The 13877-nt window shown below is 40.5% G+C and overlaps 1 protein-coding gene across 12 annotated transcripts in view; it reads left to right on the top strand.

Annotated features, from left to right (window-relative positions):
• The window catches only part of ddx4 (DEAD (Asp-Glu-Ala-Asp) box polypeptide 4), a 132365-nt gene that overhangs the window by 64880 nt on the left and 53608 nt on the right, over positions 1-13877 (top strand). For all 12 annotated transcript variants that reach the window (XM_072571502.1, XM_072571485.1, XM_072571519.1 and 9 more), the window contains 2 exons: positions 1496-1615; positions 3328-3423. In XM_072571502.1, coding sequence (XP_072427603.1) covers positions 1496-1615; positions 3328-3423 — 216 coding nt within the window. The remainder of the gene's footprint in view (positions 1-1495; positions 1616-3327; positions 3424-13877) is intronic.

Below are 13877 nucleotides of genomic sequence, written 5' to 3'. Positions count from 1 at the left end.
AAAAAATATAAATCTACAAAATTGCATCACCTAATAAGAGTTTGAGAATTAGCTCCTGGAGCCCTCCAAAAATAAATATTTTGGACTGACTGCAATTGGGTGCTCCCTGCTTGAGAAATTGAGAAGTTGAGTGTAATTTTAACGCTGAGTCTTTGCAACCTGCATTTCTTTTGTAGCAGTTAAATATTTTCGATTTATTGAACTCTGGTAAGACCAGAACTTAACTTTTTGGTATTATGACTTTTGGATGAGACCATTGTACTGGCTGCCCAGTACTCTGAGCCAAACCATGAATAGATTAGTTTGTTTAGATTCGGTCATCAAAATAGTCAAACTATTGTCTTTTCTACTTCCCTTGAATATACAATTAGCAAAACTGGTAAAAGAATAAATTAATGAAGTTACAATCCCAACACAAATATTTACATGACAAGTGGAGACCATACAGCTCTATAAACATTGTTTTTTTTTTAAAGAAATAATAAATCAAGGATATGAACTCCAAGAACACAGAATGACAGTTATAATCAGAATTTCCTGTCAATGAGCTTGAAATGCTGATTGCCATCCAACAGTGGAATATATCTTAAGATTGAATTTCAATTTAGACGAAAACTCTTCCTCCCTTTGCTCCCTCTGAGAGAGAATACTGCTTACTGCAAGCTTTGGAGGACTTTCCTTTTAACATTTGAATGTGCTAGTAAACCAGGAATCCATTCCAGAAGAATGTTGCCAAACAATTAAAAGCACAGTCCTATCTCTTCCAAACTAAGCTTCTTTAGCAATGAAAACAATAAACCCCATCTCTCCCTTCACAATGGTTTACTTGTCTCCTTTCCAGTATAGTTTTTGTAACTAGCAGGTGTTTCTCAGCTCTCATTGCTGCAAATTTTCAGGGAATCACGTGGCCCTTTAAAATTTTCTCTGGATCCTTTTAAATACATATTTTGAACTGTTTACTTAACCAACCTGGTATTTTAACTTTAGCCTTTCATGTGGCGTTTGGAGCCAATAGCTAATGCACCTGTTTTGACATCAATTTGCCAAACACAAATTAGAGCTTAGTCATCATTCTGGCACCTTGCTGCTGCTTTCATATCAACTGCAATTTTGAGTTGACACAAAGCTTTGGTGTTTGCTATCTCTATCTCTAAAGCAACGTATGCTTGTATAAAAGTCTCTGGCTCAATAGCGATGCTTCTGTAAGATTTTGAAAGTTTTTTTTAAAAAAAACCAAATATTACTGTTCAAGTGTTTGTATTGATGGAAGAAATACTTAATGATTGCTGAACAAAAATGCTTTTTGTTTCAGTAGTGATGTTTTTAGTTGATCACTGATTAATGCAGTGTCACAGATTGTTACGGTGCATTATACCCATATTTCTCGTCTCGATTTTGTGCATGAGGGCTGAATGAAACCGATTGCTAAAGTTGTGATTTTAAACAGTTTTGAATTGTGCTTCACTTTTTTTTGATCGTCTTTATATTATAATAGTGGCCGGCTTTACAGAAGCTACTACAGTGAACAGAAATGAATTTGATGGCAGAGGCGGAAGAAGATGTGGGTTTGGCAGAGGTGATCGTGCTGGATTACCAAGAGTTGGTGCTCAGACTGGTAAGAGTTGGAGAAATGTGCACTTATTCACTGAGGATTGTACAAAACTCAAACAATGAGCTTTTGTAGTTAACATAGTGAAGTGATGTGATCAAGTACAAGGAGACATTAATTAACTACCGGAATATGTATACAATTGACAAGTGAACTTGGATTTGAGATAAGACGTCTTTGGTGGTAAAGAAAGGTCACTTTTTAATCCTTGGCAAAATCAGTACAAATCGCTACTCCTCTGTCATTTGGTTATTTACCTGTACAGAATAATTTGAAGAATAAAACTGGTCTCATCAGTTCATATTGAGAGAAATAGAATAAAAAACATACAATTACAAAGGCAAGATAAAATTGTTTAACTAATGTCGAGGTTGATTAGACCATTCTGGGACAGCTGTGAACTGTTCTGATTTGTATTTGTGAAATGGACATGGAAGCAAGATACTACATTCAGATTTCTTGGGCTCACGGCCACTGGGAAAGTTGCACCTAAACAGAGCGGAAATTGAGTTCCAAGCAGGACAATTGGCTATTGCAAAGGCTTTAAAGTAACTTGGCAGTGGTGTGGGAGCCAGAAGACCATATTATGGGAAAATACCAGGGTAGACCATATTTGGAGATACAGCTAGCAGTAGTGGAGAAAATGATGAGGTGAAGTTGGAGCAAGGGAGAAAGTAATGAAGTCTAGATTTGGGTTACCATCCATTTGTGGATGCACAAAATATAATAAAGGTGCAGCTTCTTGTGGGCATATGACATTGTGACAGTAAGAGACCCAGTTTAAAGAAGAGCAAAGACTGCATGTTAAAACATTCCTGGGTACAAGGTATTCTGAGAAGGTGGCAAGGAGGACAAATTTACGGTATTATTAAAGGAGTAGTGGAGAAAACAGATTCTGTGGGTTCAAGAGCAAGATTTATTTGGCTGCAGCTAAGAAGCAAAAAGGAAAGATTTATATTGCTCAGTATAGCCTATAGACAGCCAACTGATATGGAGGAACAAACGTGCAGGAGCATGAGATACCACATCAGAATGATTATACTGAAGTTTGACTCAGTCTTCATTCAGGTAGTTAATTAACATTAAAGGACAGAGAGGATCAAATATTTCAAGATTGTGTTGTAGGATATGTCCATGAACAGTGTAAGGTCAATACGAAAGGAATTCCAGCTATCCTAATATTTAGAAATAAGGTTGGCGTAAGGGGAACATTTTCAGGAAACAGTGATCATTGTCTTGTAGGGTTTAGGATGTTAGAATGGCAGGAGGCAGTCCAAGTATGAATAATGAAAATTGGCTACAATGTGGTGGGCTGGGCTAGAGGGATAAAGTTAATGGAAGTATGAGAGGAGGCTCATTGGAGCATGAAGTCTGATCTGTCGTACCAAATGGATTTTTTTTTGAGCTCGGAATATTTGTAAATTTGGTGTGATCAAATGTATTACCTGTCTCCTTGTGGATTCTGTCTCACATTATGAAATGATTTTTAGTGCTACAAGAAGTATGCACTCGTGCCCCACGTGCCATTGTTTGACTCCATCTTTTCCACTACTACTACTACGCTTTTCTATGTACTGATCTTCCTCTGTCCAAAGTTCTGTTTTGTTGTTTGCCTTTGTGTTCCTAGAGTATAATTACAGTTTTAAAGCCTATATGGCACCATATTTTAAGATAATTTGAAATCAAATCTCCTAAATGTGGACTTTTATTTTCCTAAGTTGCTGCAAAAGCAAGTGGAGATGGTCCTTTTGGCAGAGGTGGCCCAGTTGGTAGAGGTGGCCCTAGTGAAAGGGGAGGATTTGGTGGCCAATCAGGTGAGAGTACTCTACATGTTTAAAGTTTTTAAAGACAGAAATGATTTTTAAAGGTAAACTAGGTGTCTGCCTACATACTGAAACCATAATTTGAAGTTTCAATATAAGATGCGATTAGGATAGTTAGTAAATGTTGTCCAATGTGCTACACTAAAAAGCTAATACAAGCCCATCAATTGCATTTGTAAATAACGCAGTTACACTTGATAGAAGTGACGTACATGTCCATGAATTCCTTCTCTCTGAGGGAAATGAATATGTATGTCTAAACTTTATATCTTTTTATTGAATTCTTAGAGAACTTGTGATTCCCTGTTGATTTCTGAGCTACAAAACCTTGGCCAATCATAAACTTTCCAATTAATCATTACTTCATTTTTCGGAAATGTTTTGATGCATGATGGTGGAACTGAGACTTGTGATGGCAAGGCACGTTTGTACATTGACATTGCTGGTTGTTAACCACCTAAAGAGTTGTTGTTGTTGTTTCCTTCTGTGTTAATTTCATTATTTTTCATAGTTGTCTAGAGTTTACTGAAAAAAAAATTGCAACTCCAATGATGGTCACGACTCGGCCTGTTTATTTTCTTCAAGGTCCTTTATTAAATGTCTATCAAAAGTTATATTGACAGGTCATTTTTTAAAAAAGTGTTCCTGATTTGCTGCAAATATGCTTAGCCTGTGAATTAGGTTCAGCAATAGAATTAGCTTGAAAAATTGTTTTTGTTTTGAAGCTTCATAAGTTGATGTACAGGTGTATTGCCAAAGAGGGTATTTTTTGTTTTAATTTTAGAACTATGGATGTAGCTTTATGGATTTCAGTAAGGCCTTTGATAAGATTCCATATGGTAGGCTGCTCTGGAACGTTAGATTGCATGGAGTCCAGTGAGAGCTGGCAAATTGGATACACCATTGGCTTGATGGTAGGAAGCTGAGGGTAATAGTGGAAGGATGCTTGTCGGACTAGAGGCTTCTGACTAGGGGAATGCCTCAGAGGGCATTGCTGGGCCCATTCGTGTTTGTTATCTATATCCACGATTTTGGATGAGAATGTACAAGACACTATTTTTAAGTTTGTAGATGACACTAAAATAGGCGTTTTCATGGACAGTGAGGAAAGTTATCAGAAATTGCAGCACGACCTTGATCAGCTGGGAAAGTGGGCAGAAAAATGGCAAGTGGAGTTTAATGCAGATACATGTGAGGTGATGCATTTTGGAAAATCAAATCAAAGTAAGAGTTTCATGGCGAATGGTAGGGCCTTAAGGAGTGTAGTAGAACAGATGGACCTTGGCGTTCAAGTGTACAGTTCTTTAAAAGTGGAGTCACAGGTAGACAGGGCAGTGAAGAAGGCTTTTCACACACTGGCCTTCAACAGTCAGAGCATTGAGTATAGAAGTTAGGAAGTTACGTTGCAGTTGTACAGAACATTGAGCCTGCACTTGGAGCATTGTGTTCAGTTTTAGTCACCTTGTTATAGGAAGGATGTTACTAAACTGCAAAGAGCACAAAAAGAATTTACAAGAATATTGCCACGACTCAATGGTCTGAGTTACAAAAAGAGGTTGGATAAGCTAGGACTTTTTTTTTCTTTTTAGAGAATAGGAGACTGAGAAGGGATCCATGAGAGGCATGGATAGGGTGAATTGCATTCAGTCTTTTTCCCAGGGTTGGGGAATTAAGGGCTAGCGGGGAAAGAATAAAAGGGAACATGTGGGGCAACCTTTTAACATAGAGGGTGGTATGCATATGGAATGAGCTACCGATGGAAGTAGTTGAGGTGAGTACCTTAACAACATTTAAAAGGCATTTGTCCAAATGCCATGGGTTAGGAAGGTTTAGAAGGGATATAGGCCAAGTACAGGGAAATGGTGTTAGTGTAAGTGGATATTTTGGTCCGCATGGGCCTGTCTCTGTGCTGTAGGACTCTGACTCTAGTGTCTGGATTTTTAAAAAAAAAATTATGGAAGCCTTTTTCTTTTCTTAGTTTTGTAACTTTCTAATTTTGTAAATAGTGTCATAACATCAAAAACAACAATAAACAACTATTTTATTGTACAAAAGAAATCAAAACTACACTTATTACAAATTTAATAAATAACGCCACTCAGCACAAGACCATAGCTCTCGACCTTCGTGAGCATCAATTCTTAAACCCACATTTGTTTGAAATTCTTCCTTTCGTGGCATTTGGTTTATCAGACCAAATCATCATGGCTAGACAAAAGCCCTAATGGCAGAAGGATCTGCTTCCAAATAATTCAAAAATGGCTGCCATGTCTTGTAAAAGTTGTCAGTTTTCTGGTGCACCATAAGAGAGTCTAAAAGAATAACTTAACTTATGCCACTCTGGGTTGGGGGTTCTCAGACACCCCACCCATCAATGTTCTTCCTTGCACAAAACGTGAGAATGTTAAAAAGCTTTTTCACATTTACATCTAAGGGATGTAAATTCAACAAATTCAGGAGCAAAGAGACTGGGTCCACCTTGACTTTGGTCTCCAAGACGACCTGTATTACTCCTGCCACAGTGCTCCAATCCGTATGGAGCCTGTGGCAGGACCACAGAGTGAGGGTACCAGTATATATTTTACACTTGGGGCCCACTGAAGATGCTCCCTGCTTTAATTGCACAGGAAAATCTGGGGCCAGATTTGAGACCTATGAAGAATCTTTAACTGTGTAGCCTGGGTTCTATCACATCAAAATCCTCCTCACATTCTCGCAAATGTCCTCCCATGTTTCTGAAGTGACTTCAACTCCTCTCTCACTCTCTCAGACCTCACGTAATTGCTCTCTTGTCACTTGAGGAACCTCCCCCCAACAAATGATCGAGAGTACTCATTGAAAGAATGCTCTTAGCCTGAAGCACCCTATTTTCCGTATCAGATCTATAGCACTCGGTCAAGTGCATGGTCTTCTTTTGGATAACGTCTCTAATCTGGAAGAAACGGAAGAGGTCCCTACTTGACGATCCATATTTCCGAGTTACTTGATCAAATGACATTAACGTTTCACCCTCCAACATCACCCTAACAAGAGGTTCCCCATACCACCCAAAGTTTAAACCTGGGATTCATTGTCCCTGGCTGGAAACCTGGTATGTCAACTATGGAAGTAAGCAAAGGTGTATTCGACATACTACCCTCCATTTGCCTCATTGCCCTCCATGGTTTTATTATGTTATTAACTATTGGATTACAGCCATGTTAAACCACTGTCCTCATTTTGTCCTAAAACAACAGGTTGATAAGAGGACACTTCGTCTTGGTGGCCTTACCATATCGATGTTGAGACCCCACAGGCCCAGTCACTTAGAAAAGATAGAAAGGAGTGCAGTTGATATCTTCTAATGTCCGGGAGATCCACTCCCCACAATCGCTGGGGCAGTTGCAGTTTTGCAAGCTTACTAAGGGGCTGCATCTGGCGCCAAATAAAAGAACTAAACCAGCCACTCGATTTCTAAAATGCTAGCCTAGGAAAGAGCAAAGGGTACAATAAGCAAGGAAGAACATTCATTTTATAAGAACGACTTGATTCAACCATGAGAATGGAATGCCACGCGCCCCACCCCCCCCAGTCTTTGAAAGTCTTGTTTAATCGTAACAAATAAATAAACAAAATTAGCCTTGAATAACTGATCAAAGTTAGGGTTAACAGAGAGGTCCAAGTAAAGAAAATTTCCCTGTGCCCACTTAAAGGAGACCTCACCTTCCATATCAGGTATTTCCCCTAAGACCCCCCCCCCATGGCATAGCCTGCAACTCTGAAAAATTGATCTTATAACCTGGGAAACCGGGCACTGAGACTGTCAGGTTCAAAAGAAAAATAAGAACATCATTCACCTAGTGTAATCTTATGCATCTTTGACCCTACCTTTTGGGGCAGCCATATTAGGGTCCCCATGAATGGCCTCCGCCAATGACACTTTAACCAAAGGTGAAAGGAGACAACCTTGCTGACAGCTAAAATGTTAAAATACTCCGACCTTACACCATTGCTGAGAACCTCCGCCAGAAGATCACCGTAAAGGACAGGCCAAACTGCTCCAGAGTATTAAGGAGATATGGCCATTCCACCAATCAAATGCCAGCATCCAAAGAGATCACCAATCCTTGAACTGATCGCTGTTGGCACACTTGAATCATGTTAAACAACCTCCTAACATTATTACAGGATCTACGACCCTTTGTAAAGCCTGTTTGATCATCTTTAACAATAGAGGGCAACACCTCTTCCAACCTTAATGACAAAGTCTTAGACACAATTTTATAATCCAACTTTAACAGTGAGGAAATGTTTATAAGAAGTAGGTCCTCCAGGAACTTCCCTTTCTTGAGGATAGGAGAGATGTTAACCCGTCCCAAGGATGGTGGGACGCAATCACAACTATATGAATAGTTATGTTTACAGATTCGTTATAAAACCCACTGTGGGGACCATCAGGGCTGGGCGCCTTTCCACTTTGATGTTGCCTCACTGCCTCCGGTAACCCTTGTGCTGTTAATGGAGCACTAAGGATAAAAGAAGACTCCATTTTATCCCGTCTATCCTCACAACATTCAGACTAATACAGTTCAGAATAGAATCTTCGAGACACTGCATTGATCTTTTTAGCATTACAAGTAAGAGCCTCATTCCCTTCCCTAATAGAAGCAATAAATTGGGAGGCGTTCTTCTTCCTAAATGATAGGCCAGGTAAATATTTGGCACATCACCACATTCAAACAACCTTTCCTTCCTGGCTGTATGCGTAAGTATGGAATCTGAGGCAGATCGAAGGGCTGTGATCCGCTGCAGCTTAGTCACTGATTGTCTATTGTAATATGCTGTCTCAGCTTATGTCAATCGTGCCTCGACTAGACTCTGTTGCTCTCCCTTCCATCACTTCTGACTGGTAGAGTATGAGATAATTATCCCTCCAGCATGGGCCTTAGCACTGTCCCAAAGAATGGACAGCTGACGAGCTGTACCTGAGTTTGTGGCTAAAAAATGCTTCAGATTCCCTAGAAAAATACTTGAACTTGCTGTCCTTGAGGATGAAGGGATCCATTTTCCAGTACCGAGAGCTGATTGCATTACCCTTAATGTCGACCACTAAGTAAACTGCCGCATGATCAGAGATAGCAATATTCACAACTGAACAAGATACAACTGAATCTAGAAGAGGCATGGGAGTTAAGAAAAAAAATCAGTCCTTGTATGGTATTTATGAGGACTGGAAAAGAACATAAAGTCCCTGCATATAGGGTGGAGGAGTCTCCAAAGGTCTACCAACCCCAGTTCCACACAGATCATCCAACTGTTTAGATTGTGAACAAAGTTATGGAGGTGGGGGGGGGGGTCGGTCGGTTTGCGCATTCTATCCAGCACAGGATTCACAAGGCAATTAGTCATCTTGACCCATGTCCCTGCTCCCCACTCCCTCCTCCCAAGTAATAATATGACACAATGCAAAGGCCATCAGCTTAGTGCATCAGTCAGAACTTCAAGGGCCGGAGGACAATAGACACACCGACACGCGCGTGCTCTCTTGGTCTCAGTAATAGGTATGTACAGCACAGAAATTGACTCTTCGGTCCAATTCGTCCATTCTGACCAGATATCCTAACCTAATCTAGTCCCATTACCAGCATTTGGCTCATATCCCGTGTTAAAGGACGAGAAAAACACCTGATCATACCCTCCCTGCTGAAACTGTGTTTTCTTGAAGACTCAACAATACCTTTTTCCTTCTAACTGGCGAATTGATACCTCTAATATTCCAGGAGTGCCATTTAAGAACACTGCTAGCCTTGGCAACCATGTTTGACCTGCCGAGAGGAAGAAATCGACTTGCAGCATGCTGGAAATATGCAAAAGAAGACTTATGGAACCTATTTACAAAAAAACCCAAACACTAAACTAACTGCAAAATACAAAAGGCACTTGATGGGGGTCTCTACCCCCTGCCCATAGAGGGTGCTTACAACTTCCATGCACATTTCCATTCCCCTTTCCAACTTGAGCCGCACCCCAGACCCAAGCAATAATGAACACTCTGCCACCCCCAACTAAATACCAACACCAATCCTAATCAGAAAAAACATGCAGCAACAGCAGCTTCTTTAAGAAAAGGGTAATGTTACAAGAGACATGGCAAGAGAAAAAAACTCAAAACATTATTTTCCAGGATGTAAATCCATCTGCATTATTTTAAAGTGACCAAGAAACTTTTCACTTATTCCGTGGAGTCAAATAACTGCACTGTCTCCTTGTGAGTAACATGAAGCACCACTGGGTATCTTATCGAATATTGAATACCAAGGTCCCTTAATTTTCTCTTTACTTCATCAAAGTATTTCCTTTTATGATCACCGCCACAGAAAAGTCCTGGAAAAATATTACGTTAGTTTCCTGATAAAGCAGGGCCTGTGGATCTTTCCCCATGCTTCCAGAAGATTCCAGGACACACTGCTTGTCCCTGTAGCTTTGAAATCAAATCATACCAGGACCAGGCGGGGGCCCTGATTCAGATCTGATTTGTGCACCACAACCCAGTGAGCTCTGTCAACTTTCACCTGGTCTGCCTTGGCATCCTAGCCAAGAAACTGTGACGGCCAGTCTTCAAAAAAAAACTGGCTAGCTGTCCACCATCCACTTCTTCTGGCAGCCCAAAGACCCTGATATTTTTCCTCCTATCTTAATTTTCCAGATCATTGACCTGTTAAGTCAAGCCCTGGACCTGGTTTTTTGAGGGCCTGGATCCGCCCCGCTGAGGATGCGACTTTGGTCTCCGACACTGAGGTCCATCACTCGACCTCCGACTCTCTTCCCAAGCTCTTCCAACTCCTCCTCGTGCTTCTGTAGCATGACCGAAATTGGCTCCAGCTGAATATGATTGTCTTCCATCAACTCCTTGATCATTGCTCAGATCACTACGAATTCATCACCACCGTTCTGCTGTACAGGTACCTCTTTCTCGGCTGCCAAGGGAGCTGCAGCCTGCATTTGCACTTGCGGGCACGCCCGATGCCTTTGGCAAGTGACCTGTGTGTTGGGGCTTGGCTGTATGCTTTCCTTCCATCATGCTTGCTCAAAAAGAATTCACAGTAGAACCTCGACTATCCAAACATAACCTTCCGAGTCCCGGATCATCGAAACAAGATCTCAAGGCCCTGCAAAAACGGCACCAGGCAACCGAGCATTTAGTTGACAGTTTGACTGCATTATGACTTTAATTACTAGGTATTTGAGAGGTGAGTTGCCAGATAATAGAGAGACGATCAGACAGTCGGCACTTATAGATTACTGCTTGTTCCCAGCAACCCGAACTTCCTGTCTATCTCGCTTGGACAATTGAGGTTCCAATGCAAATGGATTTAAACAGTTTCACAACCAGTTAACATCAACTTTCTCTGAAAAATGGTGAGGGGGTGGGGTTAAAAATATTTAGTGCTGCTGGGCTGGGGTGCAGCGCTCAGCAAGGCAGATCTACTCAGATTGCCGCCATCTTGGATCCTCCCGAGTTTGGATTTTGAGTGGCATGTGGTTTGGTCTGTCTGTGAAGAGATTTCAAAATTAATGTGTATTTTGTTAGCTGTGGTGATGTTTTGAAATATTAAGGTTAAATATTCCGAGTGAGTAATAGGATTTGTTTGATGGAATGTAGTAAATGGGAGCGTGTTAAAGTTAGAGGCCATGGAAATTCTTTTAAGCTTCAATTACAGTTTCGAAGTGTTTTATTTTTCCCCCCCAAAGTATTGATTAAACTTTGATGTTTCAAACCTTGCCCCTGAAGATGGAAAACAATTTAGAATGTAAGAAATAAGTGGCATATGAAGTTTAATTGAAAAGTCCCTGGCTAGAAGTGCTTGATTAAACATTGAAGGGGTTACTTAAAGCAAGAGTCTATGTTTCAGTTGTATGAAGGCTCAAGGAACCGATCAGATTCTCAGCCAGGAATTTAATCTACAGCTAAGTCAACTGTCTGTATGATGGTCATTGAAACCATGAAGAAAATATTTATCAAGCCAAATTTTTGACTGAAATCTGACTCTTCTATTAATAAATGTCATCTGGGTTCATATTAAGAATATATATCTGCTGCATACATCAGAAAATAACTACAAGCACAACTAACTGCCCTGGGCTGAATATTATTGAGTTACAGGAAATGGTTTTTCAGCATCAAGGATTTCACCAGTGACCTTTTAATAGGCAGTTGTTGTATTGTTGATTTGTAGCACTAAGTCATGATGAAATTCCTGCATTAACTAATGGTCAATTCAGTGAGGAAGTTGATTGTTTTCTGTGGCAAACTTAATGATTTTATTTTAGAGATGCCAGAGTCTGGCTCTACTTTTGGGATAAGGTTTCAGTTTCTCTTTCCTGTTTTCTTCAGCTGGAACCTGGGTGTGAAGATATGGACTGTGATGTTACTTTTGTAGTAAGTGGGTGCTGACTGCTCAGACTTTGGTGTGAAGACAAACAGATGCAGGAGGTGCTACAGATTCCTGAGAACAGCATTCCATTCATAAGTCATTGCCTGCCCTTTTTGTAGAAAGGGCACTGACCATCTATAAAAGAGAAACTGCCACCCATGACGTTCAATGCATAACCATCACTGGACCCTCTGCTATCCATATCCTGGGAGTTGCCATTAGTCAGAAACTGAATTGGATCAACCATATAAATTCTAAATGAGTGTAAGTTAGTGATTTGGGAATTATAGGGTGAATAAGTCTTCTAATTGTCGCACTCAGTGCTGTGAATCAGGAGTGTAATAGAGTCCACTTGGCCAGTTGGATACAGCTCCCAAAGCACACTTAAGCTTAAAAGCATCCAGGCAATACGGCTTGCTTGATTTGACCCCTAATCCACTACCTTTTGAATGTTTATACATGTCAACACCAAATCCAAGTCTTGGCAACTGTTTGTACCATCTACAAGATGCACCACAGTGACTCAACAAATCTCATTGACTGCAACCTTTGCCACATAAAAGTGGGACATGGCCAATAAACTGTGTGGCCAAGCTGACCTCTCTGTCCCTTAAACAAGGAATAAAAGGGATCGGGTCAATTCTATTTAAGAAATAGCAGAATAAAGGCAGATTTGGCTCAGGGGTTCAGCCCCTTGAGCCAAATCTGTCATTCGATATGGTCACGGTTGGTCCACTTGCCTGCATTTCCCTGTAACCTTTTATTTACACTCTCTAGATCTTATCACAGCCTTAAATATAGTAAAGACTCTGCATCCCTGTGGCAAGGCATTCCATAGACACTCAACCCTCTGAGAGAAGAAATTCTTCCTCATCTCAGCCTTAATTTGGCATCCATTAATTCCCTCCCCAAGGGCATCATTGGTCAACCAACAGTATGTGGACCGCCACCTCCAGGAAAACTAGGAATGGGCAATAAACACTAGCCAGGCTATGATGCTCATGTCTCAAGTGAATTTTTTAGAAGAAGGAATCTATGCCCTTTCTCCTAAGCTCTTCCATGAAGGGAAACATCCTTTCAGTTTTAATTTGTCCTGCTGAGGAATCCCGTATGTATTGCAGTTTAGAAGAATGAGAGGTGATCTCAGTGAGTAGAATCCTAGCCTGTTTCGCCTTTTTTCATATGATAATCCTCCTAGTGAATCTTCTCTGAACTGCATCTAACAAAATGATATCTTAAATAAGGGGACCAAAACTGCTCTCAGTATTCCACATGTGGTCTCACGAGCATTTTGTACAGATTTCCCTACTCTTCTACTCCGACTCCCTTTTAAACTGAGGGTCATCATTCCAGTAGCCTTCCTGATTACCTGTTGCACTTGTGTGCTAGCTTTGTGTTTCATGTTCAAGTACTCCATGTCTAACACCTAAAAAAAAAGAAGCCTGATTCCAACTGCTTTCTACCCATGAGCCAATTCTCCATCCATTGCAAATGTACTACTTCCAACAGCATGGGCTCTTATGACTTCATCTTATGAGAGGTACCTTATTGAATGTCTTCATGAAGTCCGAATAGAACACATTTAATTGGTTCCCCTCTATCCGCTATGGTTAAGACTTCCTGCAAGTACTCATTAAGCAGACACTATTGCCTTTCATGAAGCCATGCTGACTCTGCTTGATTAGATTATGATTTTCTATATGTGTTGCTATTATTTCCTTAATCGATTCCAATACATTCAAATAATATTGGTTCGCTCATTGTAGTACGTGACTTCTGCCTTTCTCTTTGAATACAGGTGTCACATTGGCAGTTTTCTAATCCTTTGGAACTTCCAAAAATCTTTAAATTTTGGAGAAAATTGCAACCAGTGCATCCATTCTGTCTGTAGCTACCTTTTTGAGGATCTTGGATGCAAGCCATTAGGGTCTGGGGCTTTTCTGCCTTTAGCCTCATTTAGTTTGTCTCATACTATTTCTTTAGTGATAGTACTTAACTCCTCCCCCCCAATTCTTCTATCAATGGGATGTT

Source organism: Chiloscyllium punctatum, chromosome 1, assembly GCF_047496795.1.
Source record: "Chiloscyllium punctatum isolate Juve2018m chromosome 1, sChiPun1.3, whole genome shotgun sequence".
Taxonomy (NCBI): Eukaryota; Metazoa; Chordata; class Chondrichthyes; order Orectolobiformes; family Hemiscylliidae; genus Chiloscyllium; species Chiloscyllium punctatum.
Note: the sequence above shows the minus strand (reverse complement) of the source record. Positions and strands in the feature narration are given on the sequence as shown.